This window comes from Poeciliopsis prolifica, unplaced genomic scaffold, assembly GCF_027474105.1.
Source record: "Poeciliopsis prolifica strain line A6 unplaced genomic scaffold, Auburn_PproV2 SCAFFOLD017, whole genome shotgun sequence".
NCBI lineage: Eukaryota > Metazoa > Chordata > Actinopteri > Cyprinodontiformes > Poeciliidae > Poeciliopsis > Poeciliopsis prolifica.
Genome location: NW_026562392.1, coordinates 9,565,160 through 9,590,372, shown reverse-complemented (window position 1 = coordinate 9,590,372; position 25,213 = coordinate 9,565,160). Strand labels below are relative to the sequence as shown.

Genomic DNA, 25,213 nt, shown 5'->3' with positions numbered 1-25,213 from the left:
AGCAAAATAAGTTCCCCTAAGAGGCTGACTGGAAATGTATCAAATGAGACCCATGAAAACATGAAACAGAATGTAAAATAACTTTAATCAGTATTAATAGTTGCATAAAAACTCCCAACACATGGATGATTAAAACATGCCAAGTCATGACAGAACAAGAAACAATTTAATTAAACAGATGACCAAACATTCAATTTCTATCATGTAGTTCCAGGTAAAGTTTGTTTCATTTTCTAAAACACGTTCAAAGTGACAACAAACATAAAAATCGACAAAGAACATCAGCCTCCAGTTGCTTTATTTTATTTCAAATAAGTTACAAACAGATCCCTAGTATAGTAGTGCACTTAGTACAAAACAACGTAGGATTCCATGTTTTCACATAGGCGTGTGAATGTGTTACATGTGCTGACACACACATAAACACATGGGGCCCTATATGTAAGAAAGCACATATGTACATACAGAAATACTCACAGCCACATCATGCAGTCACATACAGACTGGCACCTCTAGACCGAATGCTACCGAGAACTGGCATGTTTGTACACTGAACAGCAACAGAAAGAACCAGATCCTCATGTTGTTGAATAATTCTCAACTTATCTTCAGTCTCCATCACAATGCAACAGAAACTCTTGTGCTGCATTGTGCTGCTACTGCTACTGCAAAAAGAAAAGCTCAGAAATGGCCACATATGAGTGTATTAAATTTAAACAACATGCAATGTCGAAGCATCCTGTAATTTTTAGTGTCCAGAGACACTTCAGAGACAAAAAAGATGATTCTGTCATCATGTACACCCAGGACAGATTGAGTATATACACTAGAAATAATATCTGTAAACCGTGAAGAGTGACTAGAAAAGGACAGCCCCCTGTAACGCCATAAAAGGACATCATCAGACACCACATTGTGGGAAAGGTGCACTAGTCAGAGCTCTGGCCCCGACTTCAATCTGAATCTTTTAAAGTGGAAAAAAAAGGGCTGCACAAACATATCCACCAATAAAACTTGAGCATTTAAAGCAAAATTTGTAATCTGGGATAACATTTTCTTTATTCTTCTTTAACAAATATTTGAGCAAAACAGATAGAAATGATAGAAACTTTCTTGATATTTAGACATGAAGCAGGATTTAGACTCTAGTAACTCTGTTTCAAGTGTTTTCGTCAGATTTTAAACTGGTAATCAAAAAAATAAAAATTTCAGTTACGTAAAATTTAAGTTTTAATTTAATAAATCAAAAATTGCAGTTCTGAAAAGGTCACTCTTCATTGTTTTTTGAAATTTAGGATTTTATCAAACTTTTCTGACAATTTTCCAGATTTACCCAGACGTGGACGGTGATTAAAATCTGATTCAGGCTGCATATTTAGGAGCCCTGTTCATTTTGCTGCATGCAATTGCATTCACACAGTGGCAGAATGCACACAAATGCTGACACATAGAAAAAAATAAAAATACAGCCATGTGCCCTGGAAATCTAGCATTGTATTTCATCAATCTACATTTTATTTATCCCAGCAACAATTATGTTTTCTTGTTTGTTTCTATTTATTCACAATAGTCACAGAAAATTGAGAAGTACCCCCAACACAATCATGACATAGCAGAACAGAAATGTAATGATCATCCCACACTGTGTTTGTATGGCATGGAAATATTTGAGAAAACAATCAGATATTTAAATTGTAAACAGTGTAGTGTTAATCATCATTCATTTACACGAGTTTTTTTTTTATTTTTATCATTATTACACAAATTCATTTTCATAATTAGTCAAACTCTACAGCAGTGTGAAACAGGCATGTCGACTTAAAACCAAAACAGGAGAATCGGCCTGACGGCCGAGCTGATGCCACACAATTATTATACACCCACCGACGGTTCACTTTCACCCCACACAGTGCATTACTGTTTTTTAAACAAGCAGTACGATTGCCGCCTTTATTCTGTGCATTTCTTTATTCTTAGGCATAAAGAAGAATTAAGAACTTTTTCAAATCGCTAATCTAACTAATGACAAAATGAGGCAGACTATTTAAGAAAACTTGTGTGCTGGAGTTCCTTCAGTGTTTTGCTTTTACACAAAGAACTAAGACTGTCTCGAACTGTCTTGTTCTACTGAGATTTCTTTATGCAACAGTCCTATTTTGCAGTAAGTTCCTTGTTGTCACTGGACATGTAGAACACTAGCATAGTCTTAATGAATGGGATTCAAGTCTTTCTAGGAGCAATTCAAATTCTCAATGTTCTTTATTTACAAAAATAACAAACAAAAAAGAGTTCAAAACTTTTAAAGAAATTACACTACAGATATGCTCCAGAAAGAACCAAACATAGCTCTCTATTGCACTTTAAATATATTCCCAAAGCTCCTTTCTCAAATTGAAAAAAAAAAAAACGCAAAAAATCTTTTCCACAGTGTTTGAATATAAAAGAGTAATTTAACAGTGCTGAAGCCATACTGATTATCAGTAAAGACAAAGTGTACCACAGTCCTCTCAAAGCAGTAACACATCATATGGCCACTCCAGCTTTCACATGGAGCAATACACACTGTTGCTTAATGTGCATCAGTCTGCAGATGTTCCACTTATAAAGTAAATCACACATCTCTGATCTGTGTCTTTGCTGAGACACTCAGCTGAAACCTGCTTATTCCTGCAAATAATGAAAAAAGGAAATTGCATAACATTTTCAGTCACTTTGAATCCTATATAGTAGAACATACAGAAAACAGAGTGTTATAAAAGCCATCAAAAATATATCAGAAACGGTCCTGATTTGCTAATATGTTTTGGCTTCAAGTACAGTGAAGTGGTATGTGGCGGTTATTGTTGTGTTTGGTCCCTGGGTGTCAAGCTGTGGCAGCAAAGCAGTAGAAAATAGTAGTTAGTTGTAATCACACTCTCTCAAAGCACCCTGCTTTATTTTTAGAGATTTCAAGCTTTGCCTGCACTTCATGATTTATTATTTATGGTCTAAGTGAGTAGGACCAAACCCTGATGATTCATCTTCTCAGACCCTGAAGAGTTAGTAAGAAAAGTGAGGATGAGTAAAGGAGAAAAATACTGTTTGGATCAAGGAAGCTCTCATGAGTTGAAGCACAGTTTTGGTTTTTGCTTTGGAGGCGTTCTGCATCCACTGCGGTCATATCCGTCATGCATTAAGGTCAAAACTGTGTTTCTGCTTCTAGAGCACAACTCATGCCTACCAGGTCTGACTTGTACTTTGTAGTCAAACTGGACCTGCAGGTATGCATCATATTGTAAAAATAAACCATGGGAGATTTATCCCCTTGGAGTTAGTTTTCTATAAAGGAGTCTGAGACTTGGTGAGTGGCTCATATCAGTATAAAATCCTTATCTGCCTCTTCCCCCGAGTCCGAGGACTTCTTTCTGGTTGCTTTGCTTTTGTCTGTATTTGCACAGTTGTCCTTGGTTTTGACGGAGCCCGGGTCATCAGCGTTGGTGCAGTGAGGACTGGATCTCTGAGCAGCATCTGATGCTGACTTCACTGAAAACAACAGACACAATTAAAATAACATTAATACTGTAACTGGAACAAATGGAAAACAAAACAAAAATAAGCCAAAATCCCATAAATGTAAATTGATATTTTGCCATATTTCTATGACCTGTCCTCAGAAGATCGATTTACCATTTTACAAATTCAACTCTATTCTTTAATAAAGGACAAGAGGAGGAAATGGGAGAAAAATCCAGGGATCGAAATTTGATGTTTCTTCGTGTCGATTGAGAGGAATCAAAACACACCTTTCTTTAATGTCGGTCTTCATTAAACAAATAAATACAGTAATTGAAATCTTATAGCCATCTGTTTTTTCCAAGTAGAAGGAACTGTCAACTACTGTGTGTACCTCAGTACATGATCTATCAGCAACATGAGGTCACAGGGGAACTAACTCTGTTAGATTAACACAGTTAAAACTGTTCATAAGAGGCTGCTAAGATTATTTAGTGTGTGAAACTGAAAGTTTTCAGCTGATTTTGTGACTCACCTTCCTGGTGGCTTTTGTTGGTGGAAACTCCGGTCTGCAGAACGGGCTCCTTGTCTTTTTCTGACATTGTCCTTTTTAGGGTGGATGGCAGAATTTTGGGAGATACATGGCCGCTGCCAATGAGGGAAGCTGAACTCTCATCTTTATGAAAAAACAGGCATGAAACATAACTTTGTAAAAATTTGGCTGTTTTTAAAGTGATTCAAAAAGCCTGGCAAGGCTGCAGACAGCTTGTGCAGACTGCGTATCATACCTATGCTCCTGCTGCTGCTGGCCCTCGGCTTCTGGGGGATGGTGGGCCGTGCAGCCAGGGTTGGCTTTGCTCCTTGTGGCACTGGTGGCTTAGGATTTACTGGTCCTGCAGGGGAAGTTGAGGAAGACGTAGCTCTGAGGCGAGCCGAAGGTTCAGACTTTGCTTCACTATGGGGTGAAGACTTTTCTGCACCAGCAGCATTGGCTTTGTTAGTGGGACAACTGGAAGTCTTGCTTTCAGTAGTTGAGGACTGGGATTTGGCTGTCAACAAATGCAAAAAAAAAAAAAAAAAAAACAACAAGAAAAAGAAAGAATAAAATAATAACTCTTTGAAATCACCACCAGAAATCATCTAAATACATTGCCTTGCAAAAGTATTTCCTCATCATTGCTGCATTTCATCCCAATACAAACCAAACTTTAATGCATTGTATTACAAGTGGCACAAAATTATGAAGGAGAATAAAAAGCCTAATTTGAAAAAGTATTTTCAAATTACAAAACTCAAAATGTGTGGTGTGCATTTGTATTCAGCATTCACAAATCATTACATTGTACAGTCAATAAAGCTCTTTTCAGTCAGACTGTTTGCTGTAAGAACTGAAAACATTTCAAGTCTTCCCACAGGGCTGTCTGGGCTAAGCATGAGGATGCTTTGATCTACAAACGTTTTCTTTGGTACGTTTTAATCATAAATTTCTCCTTATAGCTTACCTGTTGCATTGCTGTCAGGCCTGTCAGGGCTGGAAGACTAAAGACACACAAAGACAAAATATGGAATCACTGCCTGTTACAAACAGATGTAGACATTTCTTTTAATGCAGTTTTCTAAAAGAACACAAATTTACAGCTACATCTCAGAGAATAAATGACCGACATAGTGAAACACAGACAATGCAGCTCCTACTCTCTATGACCTTCTTTCAGAAAACAGTGCTCCCCGTTTCACCTGCACACACACTTAGAACCCTGCTAGAACAAGCAGAGGGTTGGAGCAGCTCTGACTTCAGCCTATAAATAATAATGTTGCAAATATGAAGCACATATTGGGATGACTTGCTGAGAAAAAAAATAAAACTAAAAATGTCATACCCAAATGTAGTCAAAGAAAAATATACAATTTGTGTAATTTTGCCAACAATTGGATTAGACTTTCATTTTATTTGTTGGGTGACATAAAGCAAAACTCAGGTCATAGTTTTCCAGACTCAGATTTCTAATCACTTATTTGTTCTCAAGGTGTTCAAACTAGTGTGCACAGAAAAATGAATAAAGGGAAAATTTCTTGTAGAAAGTGGATGGATGGTTTTATTATTCTCTAAAACTACCACATAATTTTTGCTCCACCTGACATCACTCACCTTGTATGCTCTCCTCTCATGTTTTGCTTTCATCTCTGCCAAGAGGCCACTTCCCATCATCTGAACCCCAGTGTACCTCTTCCCGCCTTGAGGACTTCCCCTGCCGTCTGAGCCCTCCCAGGGTTCATCTATGGAGTCCGGAGTCCTCAGTTCTTCGGACCGGTCTGAGCTGCTGCTGTAGTCTGTGGGCTGTGAGCGGGTGGAGGAGTCTCTGGATTGGAGACAGACGCCGTTAGAGGAGTTGAAACTGAGGCGAACGTTAGGTGTGATCAGGTGTTAGCTATACCTCGACTTTGGTTCAGGAGGTGGGCTCCTGACTGCCACCTTTGGGGAGGAGGGCTCCTCTGGGATTGCAGAGGCTGCAGTAGAGGCTGCGGGCGCACCACAGGATGTTGGAGCTGCTTGACTTTTTTCTGACTTATCTGATTTGTCAGATTTGTCAGACTTATCGGATTTGGAGGATCGCTTGATGAGATTCAGAAATCCTCCTTTACTCTTCTTCTTTTCTCCATCTTGAGATTCTGAGCTCTTTGAAGACCGTCTTAAAGGAGGCAGTAGAGAAGCATAGAATGTCAAGGTCAAAACTAAACAGATGATCAAATATAAGAATATGTTCATGTTTAACAAAATGCGTTTATTTGAACTATTTTATCTGTCATTTTTCAGTAGTTTCTCACTTTGAATCCATCTTGGTGACTTTCTTAGAAAAAAATTCATCCACTCCTTCATCCACTCTGCCCATCAGGCCATTTTGTTCGCCGCCATCTTGAGATGGAGTGTTGTTAATTTGCTAAAAGACAAAAAGTAAAAAAGAAGAAAGATCCAATATCAATGATCTACTCTTACCTGTTTAATTCAGCACTTGCAAGGCCAGCAACTTAAATTATTGACAATGACTTAATAACTTCTGACTAGCATTTACTTTGTAAAAGAGAAGCAATGTTTCACTTACAGCTACTTTACTAGAATGCATCTTTTTGTTCCTTCGCGGTCGTAGTTTGGTGAAATGCTGCAGTTTCTTCTCCTCCTCAGACGGCAGCTCTGCGATGGCTCCGGTCGGACGCTGCTCCGCTTTGGGCCCTCCTGCAGATGGAGTAGGAGGAGCTTGGGACGAAGTGGAGGCGTTTTCCATGTAGACGGGAACATCCTCCAGGGCCTTGTCGAGATCGAACTCCATCTCTGCAGGTTTGAATTTTGATAAGATTATTAAACATGGACACATTTGTCATTCCATTAACTTTAATAAGTTCACACACCAAAGAATAAAACAAATAAAACATCCAGGGGCAACTCAACTGCTCAGAAGTTAAAATAAGCTCATTAAAGCTATTGATCTCATTAATTTTGTGGAGGTTTGTAGTTTATCTGAACTTTGCTACAGGCTGAAATTATTATACAAGGAAATAACTTAAATGAAGTTTGAAAATGGGATGGATGGATCTATGAATGTATTTTGGATAAAATCTAAATAAAATGCCAAAATATGGCATTTAGTTGAAAGTCCCTTAGCAAACAACAGATTACAAGCTATATGGGATTTGCTGATATTTACAGCACCCTGACTGTGTCTAAGCTTATTTCAAAAAATTTCATTGATACGTTAAAGTTAAATTGAGAATGAAACAACTTACCAAAGGCACGAGACACAGGCCGCAGCATTCTGCTGTGAATGCTTTTCCTTTTCGACTTAGGAGTCATCTGAAGAGAACAGCAGAAATTAGTCAGACATCTTAACAGCAGAAACAAAAAATGGTGGTTTTTAAACAAGCAAGCATTTCTAGTACAACGCGTGTGGAAGTCCGTTAAGCTCATCAAGTTTGTGCAAATTAAAAATAAATCAAAAACAACAAACGCATGTATTATCATCCACCAAACCCCGGAGCTCCAAACACATCATCATGAACTTTCATTTTCTTTATAGACTGCATGGCAGTGTGCTGTAACGTTCTGTCTTTTATTTGTACAACTGATGGAGGTCAGAATATCATAATGTTTGCAAAACATTCCTCCCAAAAACCTGAGCAGTTTTGCAGGTTATTATTATAAAAAAGCATAACTTCAAAAATACCAACAAAAGATTGTAATTTCACTGTGTGTAAATCTTAAAAGACTAACTACCAGATAATATTGGAGTATTAAGTGACTGAACTGGGATATTTCTCTGGATCATTACAAGCACTCTGTTCATAGTGACTTCTTAATGCATCCCATTTTGATTCTGACCCACACTCACATAGTGACAACGACAAACTGTGCACTTCATGACGAGGAACAGAGCAGTGTGACAAAAAAAAATAGTGCAGAGATTTATGAAATCTATTATTCAACAAGATAAGAACAAATTACCGTTAGTCACATAAAGTGCATTTTGTGTACAGATTTTGAAGCAGATGAGACAGAGCAGCATAGAAGCCACAGAGACTGTCCAGCAAGCAAGCACATTGAAGAGAGGTGAAAAATAAAGTAAGACAAAAATGGGAGAGAAAGGAGTGTACAGAGGGGCAGTCCTGTGTTACTTACGCTGGTGCAGCACAGAGTCTCCAAGGAGCAAAGGTAGAAAGGGCAAGAAGGAACAGAAGAGAAGATTGAAGAGAAAATAACACACCATATGGCTTAAGGAGGAAAATGAAAAACTCATGCAGCAAAAGAAGAGGAAGAAACAAGATCAAGAGCAGGGGTGAATATACTTATGGGCACAAGTTCTATAGAAGACAACAGATGACAGGAGACTGTGCTGCACTAAGGCTTCCCTGTGAAGTCATTCAAATAGTTTTACAAATTAAAATGCCACCAAAGTAAATTAGATAAAAATAAAAACGATAAAAATGACTCAAGCTGAAAGTTGGATCACTTCCTGAAAAATATTTCCAAAAAACACTTCAGAGAAAAAAATGATCAAGGTAGTAATAAAACCAAAGTATAAAATAAAAATGTGTTGAGAAAGGTACATTGACATTTTAAAACTTTACACAATATAAAACAAATTATTTGCACAAAGATGTGAAAGGAAATCTAAATTAATCAAAAAAAAAATAATAATAATACAATAAATGGTGCAAAGAAAAAAAGTGGATTTAATAAAATCCTCTGTGGCCAGTGCTGGCCAGTGGACTGGTTTACCCACAAAATACAAAGTGGTCACCTACCATGCAGGTTTCCAGGTCCTCAAGCCTTTCTGCTTCGAGAATCTCAGCTGACGCTCGTTTAGGAATCTTCTCCTCAGGCACGTCCAGATCCACAGACTCCTGCTGCACCAAGCGGCGTCCTCGTTGCACAAGATGGTCTGCCTGATGAGACAAGTAGGAGAAAAACCAGAGAGAGGCTGTAGACAGGGTTCGGCTTTCCTGAGCATAAATAATAGTAGCAAACATGAGGTGTTAACTTAAGAATTTCATCAACTTGACTCTGGATTTGTTTTATTTTGATATATTCCTCTGGCTGTGGCAAGAAGAAGTAAACTGGCGTCTTCTTACCAGTGTGAGCTGTGATGTGGAGAGAGCCTCTAAGATCTCATCAACGATGCGATCCGACAGCAAGGAGGCCAGACTCAGTTTCACCTCACTGAGCAATTTCAGAAGATGAGAGACAGTAAAAAAATCAATATAAAAATAAAAAAGCCTTCAAAGCTAATGCAGTGGCGACACAGACCTGATCTTGTTGATGATATCCACCCCAGACTGCTCCAGGAGGGTTTGAGTGACGAAGCATTTAGGTACAACCATCTTGGTTGAGCTCGCCTTCATCAACTCAGGACGAAGATTTCCCCTCTTCATCACATGTGGACACAGAGACTCCGCAGTGTCCATCATGGACTCTAGCAGAGACTGAGAGCCCCAACCACATCACAAAACGGTCATGCCAATTTTGTTAAGTTTCCAAAGGTTATAGATGTTTTTTTCCCCCAAATGCTTAGCCCAAACATCCCACCTGGAGTTGCTGATCCATGACGGTGGTGACCTCTCCAGCCATGGACTCCAGTTTCTCCTGGATGGGACCTGCAGATGAACTGTTCATCTCCTCTCTGGATGCTGATCCAAGGTGGTAAAGGTTGCGGAGCAGCTAGGATCACGGAGAGAAGTCAGTATTCACAGCAGTGCCACAAACACTTTGATTCATTCTTAAGATAAGCTGCAGTGATCTAAAGCGCTGAATCTCACTAGAGTTACACTTTAAAATTACAGTCATTTGATTAGGTTATTGCTTATGTAACGTATTTTTTATAGAAACTAAAAGACAAAAAAATCCAAAACACTAAGTGTGCAAAACACTAAGTTAAAATTATTGCATGTTTCCTCACCGTTTTAGAGTTTCTTGCATCTTTGATGAGATTTTCCGCTGATCTGACGTCTTCCAAGATGGCGTCAGCCTCGGAGTTCTTCAGTGAGTTCAAATGGTCTTGGACTTTGACACAAATTCTGTCTATCATCTGGAAAACAACATGGTTTGTCTTTCACTGTATTTGCATTTGCATTTGACAAACAGTCACATCCTCATTAAAGACAAATCGTTCAGAACAGGAACCAATGAAGGTCCAAAACTTTTAAAAATTGATCTATGGCATCGTTGTGGAATTAAAACAGTGCTCAGTGTAGATCCTTGTCTTCGTCTACTTGTGCTCATTCACCTGCTGAGTGGTTGTGGTTACGATGCCCTGCTGAAGGCGATAAGCCTGCTCCTGGAGGTACTTTCTCGTTTCATGATTCCTGTATAAATACGTCTCAATCTGGGAAGAAAAAAAACAGTAAATGTTTGATTAATAAACACTGGTCATGCAAATCTAAAACAGAGTTGGTGTTTTGTTGATTTTAAAGATTAGTTTTAATGAGGTAGGAAAAATAGAAGAATTTAAGTAACCTGTACTGTACCTTTAGCAAGGCATCCTCTGTTTTCTCAGGGCTGGCCTTCAGGGCCTGCGAGGCATCGATGATTGGGATGGGCATGAAGCGAATGGTAAAGTTTCTAATGCAAATACACAGACAATTTCATTCCAGTATGAGTTTATATTATGCAAGAAGAGAAAAATATGCAAAGACTTTGCAAGAAAAGAAAAAAATAATTAGCTGATGCTGCAAAAAAAAGATTAAATAAACTACATCTAGCTGTAGTTAATTTAAGCAAACAAAAGTATAAGCATAGCAAAAATTCAGAGGTAGCAAAACAGGATTTACATACATTTTTCATAATAAAATTTTATACTTTAAGAGCTCCCAGTTCAGTTGTTAATGAAAGGAAATGTGAGAATGTGAATGCCAGCTATTTCTACAGAGGTGAAACTGGTCCTATAAAAACAAAGTGGATGAATCCATTTGGACAACAGCCCAGGGCAAAAAGTCATTAAACACATAACTTATCATACACATATCTTTTTTCATACTTGTGAAAATATTTAACTCAAATTCCAGTCTGACTAGATTCTGGATAAAATACAAAGCTTCTTCTAAAACAAACACAAATTTGACATTCTGTGCAGAACTTCTGAAAAAAAACCTGGAATGAATGAGCAGAGCTGCAGAGACAGAAGAACATTAAGTGAATGGATAAAAACACACGACTGCTGCACAGAATCATGATCAGGGACAAGGAAAAAAAAAAGAAAAAAAAAAGACATCATCTTTTGAATAATGCAACCCAGCAACTCAATGGGAAATGGGGCGACACAGCTGGAAGAATCAGAGCGAGAAAGAGAGGACATGGTTGCATCTGAACAGCCACCAAGAGCTCAGATGCTTTAGACCTGATGTTTTTCTTATTCTGATGTGTTTCCCTTTTCCCTCTTAGGTTGTATTTTGTCATCTGACAATTCCACATTTGTCACTTTGCCTTTTTCTGTTATTCTCCCTCTTTCTTGTCTACAAGTTCCTCTGTTTTTCTTTCTGCTCAGCATGAATGTAGAAGAAATCACTGCTGTAACACATTTTAACTTGGTAAGAGGTAGAAAAGCTGAATGTCGTTCATCTCTTCACTTGCTGTGCATTTTTAATTTATATGTTTTTACTCATAATATGTAGGCACAGGCTCAGTGTAACAATGTCAAATGTTCATTCATATATATGTAGATCGAGAATAGGTTTATATCAAGATGCACATTGCTAAATGTAGTCATGAGTAAATCTGTCAGTGAAAATGTTGCGCTGTCATAATACGATTTTACAGTACTACTTACTTCTCCAGAGCGGTTGCTACATCCTGAAGGCCCTGAGGGCTGGTGTTGTTTTTATCCCAGATTACAGTCCTGTGCAAAAGCAAAACAAAATCAGACAACTCTATTATCACAAAAAAATAAAGAACATATGGATTTTGAAGCATGGAAGTTATCTAAAGTGCATGCTATGTAAACATAAACCAACTAAAACTTGAGTTGTGATTCACTTGTATCTTTTAGTCACTGTAATATTCTGAGGTTACCAATGTATTTAAGTCTGTCGTACTGTTGAGGTGTGCTTATCAATTTTATCATTAACAGTACAATTTTATAGGAAGCTCGCAGACTGGTCACTGCATGTAGAAGGAACAGTTTGATGAGTGCAAAGCTGACAGACATGTGGGATGGTCTTTTGTTCCTGAACACCCTGGGAGTCACCTGAGTTTCGAGTTGATTTGCAATGCCTTTGCCAGCATCTTCGCTCCCATGTCCCCCATAGCATTGCCGCTGATGTCCAGCCTGGTGAGCGTGGAGTTGCTGCCGAGGGCATTGAGGATGATGGTCAGGTCACTTTTGAGTCTGGAGTCTGCTAAAGACAGAGAGGTGAGGGGCTGGGGGAAAAGGGGAGGAACGTTAGGAGAAAGGGAGGACACAGCACAATGAATCAAATCACAATATCTCTGTCCGAAATAAAAAATATCACATGTGCCATATAATAAAATCTGTTTTGGCCCTTTAGATAGACCTTCACTGTCCTTTTATACGTAGGAATCTTCACCTGTAATATCTCAAGGTTTCCTAATAATTTGCAGCACTAGGTCATATTAAGAGAATGAGAACTGCACTCACATGACAGACTGGCAGTGACTACCTATAAAGACAGCATGACAATGCAGCTTAACACGCTCATTGAGGTGTTAGCTCTACAATAATTCCCTTTTGAAAAACAGAGTAGCAAAGATCACTTTAACGTCAGATCTGGTTGTTAACGGTTTGTACAATGCAGTAAAAAAAGTGCAACTCGCGCACACAAAAAAAGAAAAGTGCTCTCTGATTTGGTCAGTGCTATAATTATTCTTTATTTTAAAAAATCCACATTTCCTTGCTGTTCACACACTGAACATCTTTCCATTAATTCACCATCTTAATCCACCTTCCATCCATTTTAGTTTCTGTGTAGTTTCGCTAGCTGATATACCAGTAAAAACACACCATCCCCCGCAACACGAATGATGATGCACCTGCACTCTCGCTGCATAAGCACCAAGAGAAATTGAACTCATTGCACAGAAGGACCATCAATCCATCACGGAGGCAGAGAAAGAAGGGCAGACACCAGAGTAAAACCTGTTACATCTCTCATTACAGGGTGAGATAAGACAAAGCAGATGGATTGAGGGACTGTGAAAGGTTAGACTAATTCTTTAAGTCTCCATAGGGAGAAGGGCTCATCATGCGTAACAGTTCCTCGACATGGCAGGTTACACACTCCTGTGTAACACAAACCCTGTGCTTTGATGGCTTCCCTTTAGCACTATTGATCGGTGCACAACGCTACACTCATGACTCACATGGAAGACGGTGGAGAAATTAAATACTTACTGACTCCTCTTCTTGAATCATGTGAACCAGGCCATCCAGTACTGGAGCAAGGTTTCTAATACAAACGAGACGAGGGAGGAAAAAATTGCAGCAGTTTTAAGAAGAGTTGGAGCTTTTTTTTACATTTCATCCTTTTACAACACAAAACTTCTGTGTATTTTATCGGAAAACACAGAATTGAAAAGTACCGTGATAATTATTTTTAAAAATAAAAATCTGAAATGTAGCCTTCTTTGCAGAGAACGCTTCATTTCAAGCAGAGCAGCAAGTCTGCTCTGCTTGAAATGAAGCAGATTATGCTAGGTGACAAGAAACGTGAACTTGTATTAATTAATAATTCATGTTGTAGTAAAAAGCCTTCAACAGCTTTAGCAGCAAATAAATCTCGCTGTCTTTGTGCTTAGTATGTTTTTTAAGACTATTTGCCCCTTCACTGTTGAACGTCAGAGAAAAAAAACAATCAGATAAAATTTTAATGTCAAGTTCATTTCAATTCTAACCAGGCATACCTCCATCATCCAAATCCATATTCCCCACCCCTCCTCCTGCATGCTTACTTGGACTTGATGTTATTGAAGTTCTTTCCCAAAGACAGGTGTTTGATGGAGCGGTTCTTGGCTAACCAAACAAGAAGAGTGGACAGCTCAGAGTCCAAGCCTAAACAGAGAGATTATTCCATTTTTATTTATGTTTTTCAAACATCTTTGGTCATTTTTGACTCAGAAGTACACAAGCATAGGCGTTGACATCGCACCATTATCTGAAAGATCCAGACTGGAAATGTTTGGGATCTCTGCAATACAACCTTCAAGGATCTGAGAGCCACCCGAACGAAGCTGAAAAGAAAAACAAAAAAAGGCAGGGAGAGTTAATGTGTTGTTATTAGGAGACTTAAAACATATATTGCAAAGTTTTATAAGTTCACTAACGAGTAAATGCTTGTACACATTTCAATAAACATAAAACATAAATTTATGCAAAAAAATTAAATGGTGAGATTGAAGATAGTTGAGTTTAAGCCTGACCGTCTGCAACTTGTGACATGTGTCAGGAACTAAAATGTCTGACCGTTTTACGATCAGTGCACACATCACAGTTAACCTGGACGATGTAGGACTAACAACAAAACTGTTCAGTTCCAGTGAGGCATTAAAGCGTAAGGTCAGAGGTAGCACAGACGGAAAACACTGCATGTAAAAGTGATTTATGATAGATATTAAGACATGTCTGTGGGTCAATCAACATGCAACAAGGGGAAAGAGAGCAAGACTTTAGCAGATATTCAGAGAACATGCACAGATATTTTAGCTGTGTGTATCACATCCTACACACATTTGTTCTAAAATGGAAACAACTTTATGGCAACTTTTTATGAACTACCTCTCTCACACACTATTTTGCAATGATTGTTCAACATGTAAAATCTAGGAAAAACCTTTTGAATGTTGTTTTTTTCTAAATTACAGCAACTAGATAATCAGAACAAAACTGATGGGGCAATTATGATCAGCAGGAGAAGAAAGTGCTGAAGCAGACGTGCAAAAAAAAAAAAAAGAGGGAAGAATAAGACATTCATAAATCAGATCGAGTGCATAGATACTTACACAATGCCCAAGCTTACAGAAGCATTAGGAGGAGAAAACAGCATGTCAAAGCCAAGCCAGCAATTACTAACAACGAAACCCACAGATGCTTAATGATCATTCTTGTGTTCAAACACAAAACTCATCAAAGACAAACACAGTGGCATGCAAAACATGCTCAGCAGGGAGTAGCAGAAAGGCTGGATTTTTCACACCGTTTTGCTCACTGAGAGCAGCTCAGGGCCGCCTCTGTCGAACGGTTCATTACAGGCTTTGAAAAGGCATCATTTCACCCCGAAGGTTCAGTTGGAGAAGATTTTTAGAAGAAGACATCCTGTATAATTTGTATTCATGAGCTATCTTTAGTCATTATGTTCTGCAGCAATCTGTCTCTGTTCAAACAAGGGAGACAGGAGATGGCAGCAAGCCTTAGTGCATCCTGTGATGAAATAGAGGGAAACTGGACTCCCCTCCTCTGTTCCCCGCCTCCTCCATCACCCACTCCCTGCTGTTTGCCAACGAGTCCATTATGCTGCCTCTTGGCACTGCCACTGGCCTGTCAAGTGGTTTTCAAGTGCATCCTAAAAGCTCCACCGCACTGGATGAGAAAACTGGAATCGCAAAACTTAAGCTAACAGAAGCAATCAAAAAGACGAGAATGCAATAAAAAATACAAACCTTGGTTCCAATGGTTGAGTGTTCTGATTCATCCAACAAAGTTTTCATCAACTAGTCAGGTTTAATTATGTGATTGAGCGCCAATATTCTCAAATGGATCTTAACAGCTCTCATCATATGGGCATGTTACTGCACCCATCATTTAGACTGTTTTTATTGACACAAACTGAGCAAATAAACAGGGAATTAATTCATGTAGAACATGAAAGCGATTGTGCGCTGGGTTATAAAACGGTCTTACCTCACAGCAGCTGAGATCCAGTGAGACGTCCTTCAAACTGGGATTACTGGCCAGGCCAAGCAGCAGTGCTCTATTCAAAGTTTACATGGTGAATACAAAACGCGATAACTTTAATGCAGAACAAGGAAAATTAAATATTTACAGAGTCAACTTAATATTCGTGTTTATGAATCAGGATTTTTAATAAAAAAAAAAACAACAACATTGTTTTATAATAATAAAAAACACCCATTCATTAAATATCAGTTCAGTATGGAGTTTCTGATCCAATCTTTTGTCATGTTAAGACACAAGAAGTGCCAAAGAGAATTGCAAAAACTTTAATGGGAGTGGTGCCAATTAGTGTGGTACACACAATTCACCTAAAAATTAAATAAAGATTAAGCTACACATGTATTTATTTTAGTGTGAAAATGCCATTTTAATAAAATATTAATAAAAAAGGTGTAGCTCATTACCAGGGATGCTGATAAAAGTAGAAGTTGCTTGTTTGACATAGATTTTGAGACTCATCTTAAAGAATGTCAGCTGTGTAAGGGAATGAATATGAACTCGTGAATAAATTTCTGTCTCACTTCAGAGCCTCTGGCGGCAGCTTGGTTCCCGACACATTGATGGAGCTGAGAGACGTGGCGCTGCTGAAGAAATGTTTAAATGATGGAGGCACCTCTTTGCCTTTCCTGTGCAAAGAGGAAAAGCAAACAAACAAAATAAAATCAGTAAGACCAACAATTTAAACCAACATCAACCCGTCACCCAGTTGTGTATTTAATTTGTCTTTTAAGAAAAACATCTATCTGAGCTCCACAAACAAGTTGTATCAGGAGAATGTTAATAAATAAGGGCTGCAAAATACGAGGACACAGAGAGAAAAACATGGAGAAACATTCCAGGTTGGCAAAAGCACAAACCCCAAACATCATGAGTGCATGTATGATGTAATTTCCCTTGGTAGCCAGCAGGTGTCATACACAAACATGCTCAATGTGATATGGACAGTGGAAGTATAAAAAGCAGCAAAAACAGCAGAAAATTCTCAGTTTACAGTTCTATACAGAAAAACAAGGCCCAAATATTTCTATCAAAGTAGGAAATAACGGACCGTTGTTCCTCTAGTCTTGATCTGGTCAGTTTTTATTTTAACTCACTGATCTCCCAAATACTCACAAAACATTTGGAAGATACAAATTTCTTCATTCCCTTTAAGCCATTAAAATGTTGATATTTATTTACCTGTGAGGGAAGATGCTTTTGGACACATTGAGAATAGAGAGGTGTTGCGCTGAGCCTCGCAGCAAAGCTGAGCAAACCTGAAACACAACAAAACCCTCACATAACTGCAATTGTCTCTGCAATGTGGCGTTCAAATGACAGTGTGTTTGAATATGTGGGCAGTTTTCATGGTAAAACGCTTTTATTTGTCCACATTTCCATTTGACTGTGAAACGACAAAATATGATTTCAGGCTTAATCGATAAGTTCAGCGAATGTATGACAGCTGGCTACTTCTCAAACCAATCAATAAGCCGTGGCTGGCTGTCACACCCACATCAATATATCACCAACACTATTCAGACCACTTCATCGTGCAGTGACCTGCAACAGCAAATTGAATGGGTGTGCAAAATGAGATTACACCTCCCACAACAAAGTTATTCATTGGCCAGCAGGTTGTTTTCCACTTAGCTACAACCCAAACAACAGGTTATGGTTTAAAGAAAGAAATGCTGAAAGTTTTCTATTATGCCATTCTGTTATGATTGATGAAAATGTTTTCTCAATACAACTGCATTTCCTTTAGCCACTTCCTGTTAGTCATGCGGCCTCACCTGATCCAGTGCGCAGTCTGTGTTGGAGAGGTCTAGAGTTGCCAGACTGTTGGGCTGACCGAGGAAGTTGTAGAAATGCTAGAAACAATAAGAAGACCAACATTTAAATGTTACATCTGTACACTGACCATTACATTAAAAAACATTTTAAAAAAACCCAAACAAACAAAAAAAAAAACACACCATCCAGTTGAAGAAATACTCTAAACATACAATCAGATCAAAGCACATTCATGTGTTGGGATTGTCTAGTCAAAGTCTAAATTTAAATCTATTTATCAATATGTGGCAAACATTGATCAGTGTTCTTCATACGCTCTCCAGTCAACCTAAAACCAACTTGTTCTGTATTTTCTAATAAGAATGGGAGCAAATCTCATTTTCTCCTTGTAGAGACAAAGGGCTGTCAGCTGTGACTGTCAGCTGAATACAAATGTATACCATACTTTTTCCAATTGTTCTTACAAAGTCTTTTGAAAGCATGAATTGTGTCTATCACACACATAAAAGCAAGAACAGTTCAATGTACTATGCTCAGTTCCAGTTTCTCAAAATTAAATCACATTGAATACTAGTGAATTTGCTTTGTGTTCTTTTAAAACACTGAAGCAAAATGTTGTATATTTTTATTTTGTTTTTATATTTTATCCATTCTCTTTTTTTTTTCAAAACATGCACCCAACTTCTTTCCAAAACATTATTCTTGTGTCTATTGTTACAAGACTTGTCCAGAGAAAGAACAGATGCACTTCTTACATGCAGGTCACATAAGTCACTGAGCGTTTTCCAACATGCTCGGTATTACTAATGTATTCATATTTGATTTGGTTTTGACACTCATATTTAGTGATCAGGCTTGAGTGGCAGGGTATTCACCTGCATGTCGTCTCCTCGGAGCATGTTTCCTGAGAGGTCCAGATGGACTAGGCTGCTGGCGATGGATGGGTTGGCACTCAGTGACTGGCAAAGGCTGTTCACCCCTAAAGCCCAAACAGACACATAAACACTCACACATGCATACACACAGATAAACAGCCCTGCAGTGTTGGCTTTATCACTATGCTCAAATCTTCACTTGACATTTCTGAAAGCATTTTGAAGGAAATGACAGAGGAAATGAGAAGCAGGTGAAGCCTGGAGACAGAAGGATCTGGTTGTAAACACAAAAGATTCTGGATTTTTAAAAGGCAAGTCAATGTTCTGCTATACAAAATCACTTTATTACAATATATACTTTTAAAACCTCCCAAAACAGAAAAGTGTCTCTGCAGATAATGCATCATTGGATCACTTCAAAAGTGCCCAGGGGTTTACAAATTTGAAAAACAAAAGCTGTTTCTATGGCAGCCTGGTGCAGCGGTGTGTTCAGCCTCTGATTTGTGCCAAATCCATCACATGACTCACAAGCTGATCTGACATATTTCAGCAGTGATGTCCTGACTGACAGTCCTGGGTCATAAAACCCGAGACTCTTCTGATCAAGTTAGACAGATAAAAAAAGAATACAGCTTGCGTTGAAAAATAAATAGTTAAAATAAGGTTTAAAAAGTGCTATTAATTCTCTGGGGCCACAGAATATGGGCTGAGCCTTTGGCAAGAGAATCAGGCTACAGTTTAGGCAGCACAGGACCTTTCAAACATTCAGAGTGGAAACACGATAGCTCTATTGACTTCCTGAGAGCAGGACATGTTGGCAGTGAATCCCGACAGGCTACCTGGTACTGAGAACAGGGATGGGAAACGTCAATGATGTAATCTGCATGTAATGTTTGACATTTATTCTTTCTAAACTCTGTTGAATGTTCATCTCTCTCGATAAGTGAGACATTTCCCATTATGTGAAACAGTGTTTAGTTTAATTAACTAAAGTTAAAAACTCCGGAGAACACTCATTATGCAGAAAGAAATACACAATACACTACTAAACAGCCTGTGAACGCAAATCTTCTCCTTCTTTTTCCATCTCCACTCTATTAGTGCTGTAATAAGTATCAGCAGCAAGTCAGCTGGTGATGCAATCAGACTAATGAAAGATATGAATTGTTTCTGGTATCAAGGGAAATTAAAACAGCAACAATTCAAAATAAAATAATCACAAAACACTAAAATGCTATGCCTCTATCAAAACACAGCTTCATTACAAACATCACATTGTCTTCTCTTTTGCCACAGCTGTGTAATTGGAAAATTGCACATACCTTTGGGTGAGAGTGAGGTTTTGGAAAAGTTTAAATGCTTGAGGCCCAAACAAAGTTTGGCAAACTGCGCAGCAAGAGAAGAAACACCTGCAGCAAGCAAAAAAAACAAAACAAAAAGATGTTTATTTTATATCTGCAACAGGATGTGTCAATTACTTTTTAACTTTTAAATGCAAAGTTCTTTATAGGCAAGCACTGCCTTTAACAGAAGTTACATTCATTTTAATGCATTTATATTGCTGAATGGCTGTAATTTTGAAACAATTGCAGGTTCCAACAATTCATGTTCTTGATATTTTTAATTTCAATGATTTTTTTATTCTGATTGAATGAATGTAGAAAAAGAAAAATCAGAAAAAAAGTTCCAGGTAAATAATTCCAGCATAGAATATATAAAAAGCAGAATAAAAAAACGGCTCAGTATTCCTTCTTACGTCTTGCTAGTCACTACCTTGAATATGAAGAGAGCTAAAGCATTATAAAGAATGTAACAGAGGAGCAGTGCACTGAATGATCACAGAGGCTATAAAAGGCATAAAAGGGAACTTTGAAGCAGCAATGAATCAATCAGCAAGTGAATCAGGACATTGACTGTACCTCGGTCTTCCAGTGGGTTGTTAGCAAGATTAATGGAAGTAAGTCCTGAGCTGGTGTTGTGGGCCAGGGCAGCAGCGAGTTTCTGGGCAAACTCTCTGGAAGTTGAGAAAGGATTTATTGAGAACATACTCTTGGGAAATGGAAAACATTCATTCATCCGTAGAAAGACTCAAACATAAAATGATTAAATATATGAATATGAAGTAGAAATTTACAAAAATCACACAAAATTAAGAGTAATTAAAATGATCTATTTGTTAATTTACCTGATAGAAAAAAATTTCTCCTAAAATTTACTTTTGTATCAAAGCCAAAAGATAAGCTCTCATTTACTTCAAACTATTTCAACTTTAGATTATTCCCTGAATTAAATACTCATGCTTCACTAAACTTGGGCAGAGGGTTCTTCAACAATTAAAACAAAGCAGAAACAAAATTAAATTAAACGTATCGTTTACGTTTTGAGTCCTGCGTTGTCCAACACCAACTCCTCTAGTCGATTGGATCGAGACACCACTCGAAGAATCTGCTCACATACGTCTGCAGACTGAGGGCACATGAGGACAAAAAATATTCAGAACTAGATTATCTTAGTTATTTTTATAGAATGTGTTGTGGGTGTAATAACATCTACATCGTGAGTGCAGTTCCCCCTGCAGCCAATTCCACTATTTAGTACCAATCAATGCCATTTTCTCCATTCTGGCTGGTTTTGTAATCTTAAAAAAATATGTGCATGAAATCATTTTCATGCTTTACTGAGATATATCACCAAATCTCACTTGTAATTTAAATAACATTATGTCCCATTCTGAATTAAAGCCCTATTTCCATTCTTTTTAATTCTGATGCCCATTTGAGCCAACATACACTTCAGAAAAAATGTGGCAGATTTTGATCCCTGATCAAACTAGAATGACTAAACATCAATCTGGGAATACATAACTTTGCAATGTGTAAACTATTTGTAGTTCAGACTTTCCTTTCATTGCTCAACGATATTACCAAGTGACATAATTTAAATGTTCATTGCTTTTTGGGTTATTTTGGCACATTCAACAAAATAAAGAAAGATAACCCTATTAAAACTTAAAAAATAAATACATAGATGTTAAAAATTTGAGTTTTTTTACACTCCAGTAAATTCTAGAAAATATCAATAAAATGATTATTTATTGGTCCCTTGAGATGTAAAACATCAAAACTTGAGACTGACGTAATCAAGTTCACAAGAAAAAGTGGGCTGAATCTCTTAGGTTTCCAAAAATGCAGGGCAAATTAAAACTGTGCAGCAGAATGTGAAAAAGAAAACAAGATCTCGATCCTCCACCTGAAGCTGTTCATGTGTGAGAAAGACACATGGGGGAGAGCAGACCCATGGAGGAACAAGTCGCCTCTCTTTTGTGGTCTCAGCACAACAGGAGAAAGCACTCATATTTAAACAAAATTAAAAATTCAACAACTGAAAGTCTGGAAACCACCTCGATGTTCACTGACCCACTTCTCTGAGAGCTGCGTCAGAGCCAGACATGAAGTGTATGACGCATAGATATGCATTCAGAATGACTTATTTTTTTTAATAAAAGTTTTTAAAAGTCTAGCAAACAGTTTCCATTATAATGACAGAACTTTATTGGGATGTTGTGTTATTATTCATGATTTACAACATCAGCCTTACAAGAACTGCTTCTGTTCGCCTGCTGTCTCAGTGTGGCGGAGACAGGGGACGCATTGTCCAACGCGAGTCAGCAGCGAGGAGGAGAGAAAGACGGGCGCAATAATGGAAAAGAGAGAGAATAACTGGACAGCACAGAAGAAGGGGACTGTTGTTCACACAGCTATCCTGGAGAACCACGAGCATTAAAGAAGCAGAAGGAGGGATGGCAGCAAACTGAGGAGAAATAAAATGAGTATTGAGGGGGTGAAATGGGCTGAAATGTGAGAAAATAGTCAAATGGAAACACAGAAAGATCCATTCTGCAGTCGTCGCAGCAGCACAGCACAGTGACACCGTCAGCATGTGTATTGTACCATTCTGTCCTCATTATATACCAGCGTGGTCATGAATTAATGTCCTGACCCTACATCTGGTCAAACTGAACATGCCTCCACAGTTTCTGTCCAATCCTGAGGTTGCCAGAAGGTTAGTCCTCTTATCGCTGCAGTCCTCTCATCCTCCCTTCTTATCTCAATTTGGCTCAACATCTTGATCAGCCCCCCCAAGACTAATAGCCTGATTGAACTGGGGATGAGCAGCATAATCCTTTGCTGTGAAAGCCTGTCGTGTGTGTGTGTATGTGTGTGTTGTTTATCTAATGAACAGCGCAGAGTTTCCTTATCTGTTTGACTGAGGTGGTCAGAATGTGATTTGGACTTGCAGCTTTAGGGTTTGGTTTTACTCATCTTCTCAGCAACATTTTCTTCTCTCTTCATGTTCGACACATATCTGTTCAATTTATTTATTTCAGATGTAAAATATTACATTGTCAACAGGACTGATATAACACTCAGTGGTGAACTTCTGTAAGTCTGCAGGATTCATTCGTTCTCATTTTGAGGAGTTAAAAACTGAAGTTTGTGTCTTTTCCATCTTCCTTTGAGGCTTCCTTGTCAAAAGCTGACTTGTTTTCTTATTCATCTGTCATTTTCTCCCAGGCCTCGCCATTTCTCTATTTGCTGTATCACCACTTTTCCTCCCTGCCTTCACTCATCTCTTTGTGATGCCCTTACATACATGAAACGCCACAGGAAAGGACACAATGACAACATCCTGGAAATGTACAATTAACTGCTCAGTCCAATATCTTTTTAAACAGTTTCAAATGTTTTCAGGAACATTGAGCTAGTTGATAACTAGCTCAATGCAGAGTCTGGGCAACCATATAAATGGTTTCTACAAATGGCTCTGTTTTTAGAAGTTCGCTAAAAATCTAAGTGCAAATATATCTGCTGCCTTCAATGTTTAAATATTGCACCTGCAATATGGATGGACATATGAAATGGATTTATGGTTGGATTTATGAATGGATGGACATGGACGGTTGAATAGTTGAATCTATGTTCTCGTTTCCTAGTTTAATGAACTTGGAAAATACAACTTCCAAATCTTTCCAGACTGTGTAGGAACCCTGACACAACAATCTGCATATGTTGCTTTACAGCCATGCATGAGTAAATCCTGGTTGGGTTTTTGATAGAGTAATCTTCTGTTCCAGTGAACCAAAATTATGACATGGAATTTCTCAGATTTTTGCATCATCAAAAACCACCTGTGCCACATATGAATGAGGCACCAAGGCTCATGCTAAATTTGTGCTGCCACAAAGGACTACTCAAGCAGATGCCTGCAGGAAACTAGAAATGTCTGCGACGGAGGTGTGAGGCAATTGTTTGGACGCAGGAAGCTGCGTGCGGTAATTTGTGGGACTGAGAGAAGCGTGGATATGCTGAGTGATGAAGTGATGAACCAGGAGTGGGGGTGGGAGGGAAACAGCCTCAGACATTGAACCCCTTTGTCTCATTTGGATTAGGAGTCTTATCACACAAGAACATTTGGACTGATCCTCAGTCAAAATACTGCAGGGGAAGACAAAAAAAAGCAAATATTCTCTACAGACAGGTTCAGCTATACACAGTCCAATACAGAAGAAGAAAGAGATGAATATAAAAATCACCCACAGAGGGAAAGATAGAAAGTAAACTAGACTAGAAAATTATAGAAAAACACAGAAATAAATTAAGGCATTGAAATGGTAGAATCGGTCAAGACTTTTCTTATTAAAAAGTGTATTTTTTAATTAATGAAATACACTGTCAGCAGCCTTGACTCTGTTTAGTACAAATGCCTCTACACTACCTCCATACATTATAATAAGACTTAATAATAATACAAAACACAAACAGAAAAAGTAAAAGAAGGATTTTTTGATTTTAGCAGGTACTGACCAGTTTGTAATCCTTGGTAGACAGCTTGGTGAACCACTGGTTGAACTCCAGGACTGCTATTATAGCTACCAGATCCCTGATGATGCACAGAGGAGCCAGCAGTGACTTTTTCTGAGAAATACAATTCAGTATAGACATACTTGTTTCTGCTTATTAATGGTGCAAACTATTAATATTATCCCTTCAAAGCATATCAGTTTTATTTTGCTCAGTGTTGTTTTCAACAAAAATAACCTACATTTTGATCAGTAAGACTAAAGAAAGACAATAATGACCTGTTCTCTAGATGGCTGAAGTCCTGCAGGTTGAGTTCTCTGCTGTCTTGTGTCAAGTAGATGGTATCAACATCCTGCAAAGGAAACATTCAATAATACATTCAACCTTAGTGTTGTTGCACTCATATTCATCAAAAGACAGCAGGCAGTTTTATGTAGCCAGAAGCAAACCAGACAGGTGCACAGCTCTCATGTGAAACTACACCAAAAAAGACAGTAAGTCACACTTACCCACTGCACTTCTTCTCTGTAAGGTAGTCCTAACCAGTCACACACACACCGGTACAGCTGGGAAAACCCACCTACAGGCAGAGAAACAGAGACACACAGACCCATAGTTATATAAGGTGGAGTGACTGATATAATCAGAGTTCATCTCACCTTGTGCAGGGAAAGATAAACACCAGCAGCAACTAGTAGGGGTGTTATATGAATGCACACTCACTTCTTAATATTACGTTTTAAAGGCCGACAGCAATTAA

The 25,213-nt window shown here is 38.3% G+C and overlaps 1 protein-coding gene across 4 annotated transcripts in view; it reads right to left on the bottom strand.

Annotated features, from left to right (window-relative positions):
- Window positions 1-68: 68 nt before the first annotated feature.
- Window positions 69-25,213, bottom strand: part of LOC129367528 (F-actin-uncapping protein LRRC16A-like) — a 49,169-nt gene continuing 24,024 nt past the window's right edge. Inside the window, exons 7-40 of one of the 4 annotated variants that reach the window (XM_055042053.1) lie at window positions 24,963-25,033; window positions 24,732-24,805; window positions 24,457-24,532; window positions 20,970-21,058; window positions 20,512-20,606; window positions 19,915-20,001; window positions 18,593-18,696; window positions 17,717-17,794; window positions 17,121-17,197; window positions 16,463-16,567; window positions 15,888-15,957; window positions 14,990-15,001; window positions 14,140-14,221; window positions 13,943-14,042; window positions 13,386-13,440; window positions 12,222-12,394; window positions 11,805-11,873; window positions 10,507-10,600; window positions 10,266-10,364; window positions 9,939-10,067; window positions 9,569-9,700; window positions 9,290-9,465; window positions 9,115-9,202; window positions 8,788-8,928; window positions 8,162-8,179; window positions 7,273-7,339; window positions 6,594-6,820; window positions 6,319-6,431; window positions 5,928-6,182; window positions 5,642-5,852; window positions 4,995-5,031; window positions 4,281-4,541; window positions 4,028-4,168; window positions 69-3,522 (exon numbers count right to left, since the gene is read on the bottom strand). In XM_055042053.1, coding sequence (XP_054898028.1) covers window positions 3,350-3,522; window positions 4,028-4,168; window positions 4,281-4,541; window positions 4,995-5,031; window positions 5,642-5,852; window positions 5,928-6,182; window positions 6,319-6,431; window positions 6,594-6,820; window positions 7,273-7,339; window positions 8,162-8,179; window positions 8,788-8,928; window positions 9,115-9,202; window positions 9,290-9,465; window positions 9,569-9,700; window positions 9,939-10,067; window positions 10,266-10,364; window positions 10,507-10,600; window positions 11,805-11,873; window positions 12,222-12,394; window positions 13,386-13,440; window positions 13,943-14,042; window positions 14,140-14,221; window positions 14,990-15,001; window positions 15,888-15,957; window positions 16,463-16,567; window positions 17,121-17,197; window positions 17,717-17,794; window positions 18,593-18,696; window positions 19,915-20,001; window positions 20,512-20,606; window positions 20,970-21,058; window positions 24,457-24,532; window positions 24,732-24,805; window positions 24,963-25,033 — 3,779 coding nt within the window. In that variant the 3' untranslated portion in view covers window positions 69-3,349. The remainder of the gene's footprint in view (window positions 3,523-4,027; window positions 4,169-4,280; window positions 4,542-4,994; window positions 5,032-5,641; window positions 5,853-5,927; window positions 6,183-6,318; window positions 6,432-6,593; window positions 6,821-7,272; window positions 7,340-8,161; window positions 8,180-8,787; window positions 8,929-9,114; window positions 9,203-9,289; window positions 9,466-9,568; window positions 9,701-9,938; window positions 10,068-10,265; window positions 10,365-10,506; window positions 10,601-11,804; window positions 11,874-12,221; window positions 12,395-13,385; window positions 13,441-13,942; window positions 14,043-14,139; window positions 14,222-14,989; window positions 15,002-15,887; window positions 15,958-16,462; window positions 16,568-17,120; window positions 17,198-17,716; window positions 17,795-18,592; window positions 18,697-19,914; window positions 20,002-20,511; window positions 20,607-20,969; window positions 21,059-24,456; window positions 24,533-24,731; window positions 24,806-24,962; window positions 25,034-25,213) is intronic. The other 3 variants (XM_055042055.1, XM_055042054.1, XM_055042056.1) reach the window with 3 other exon arrangements.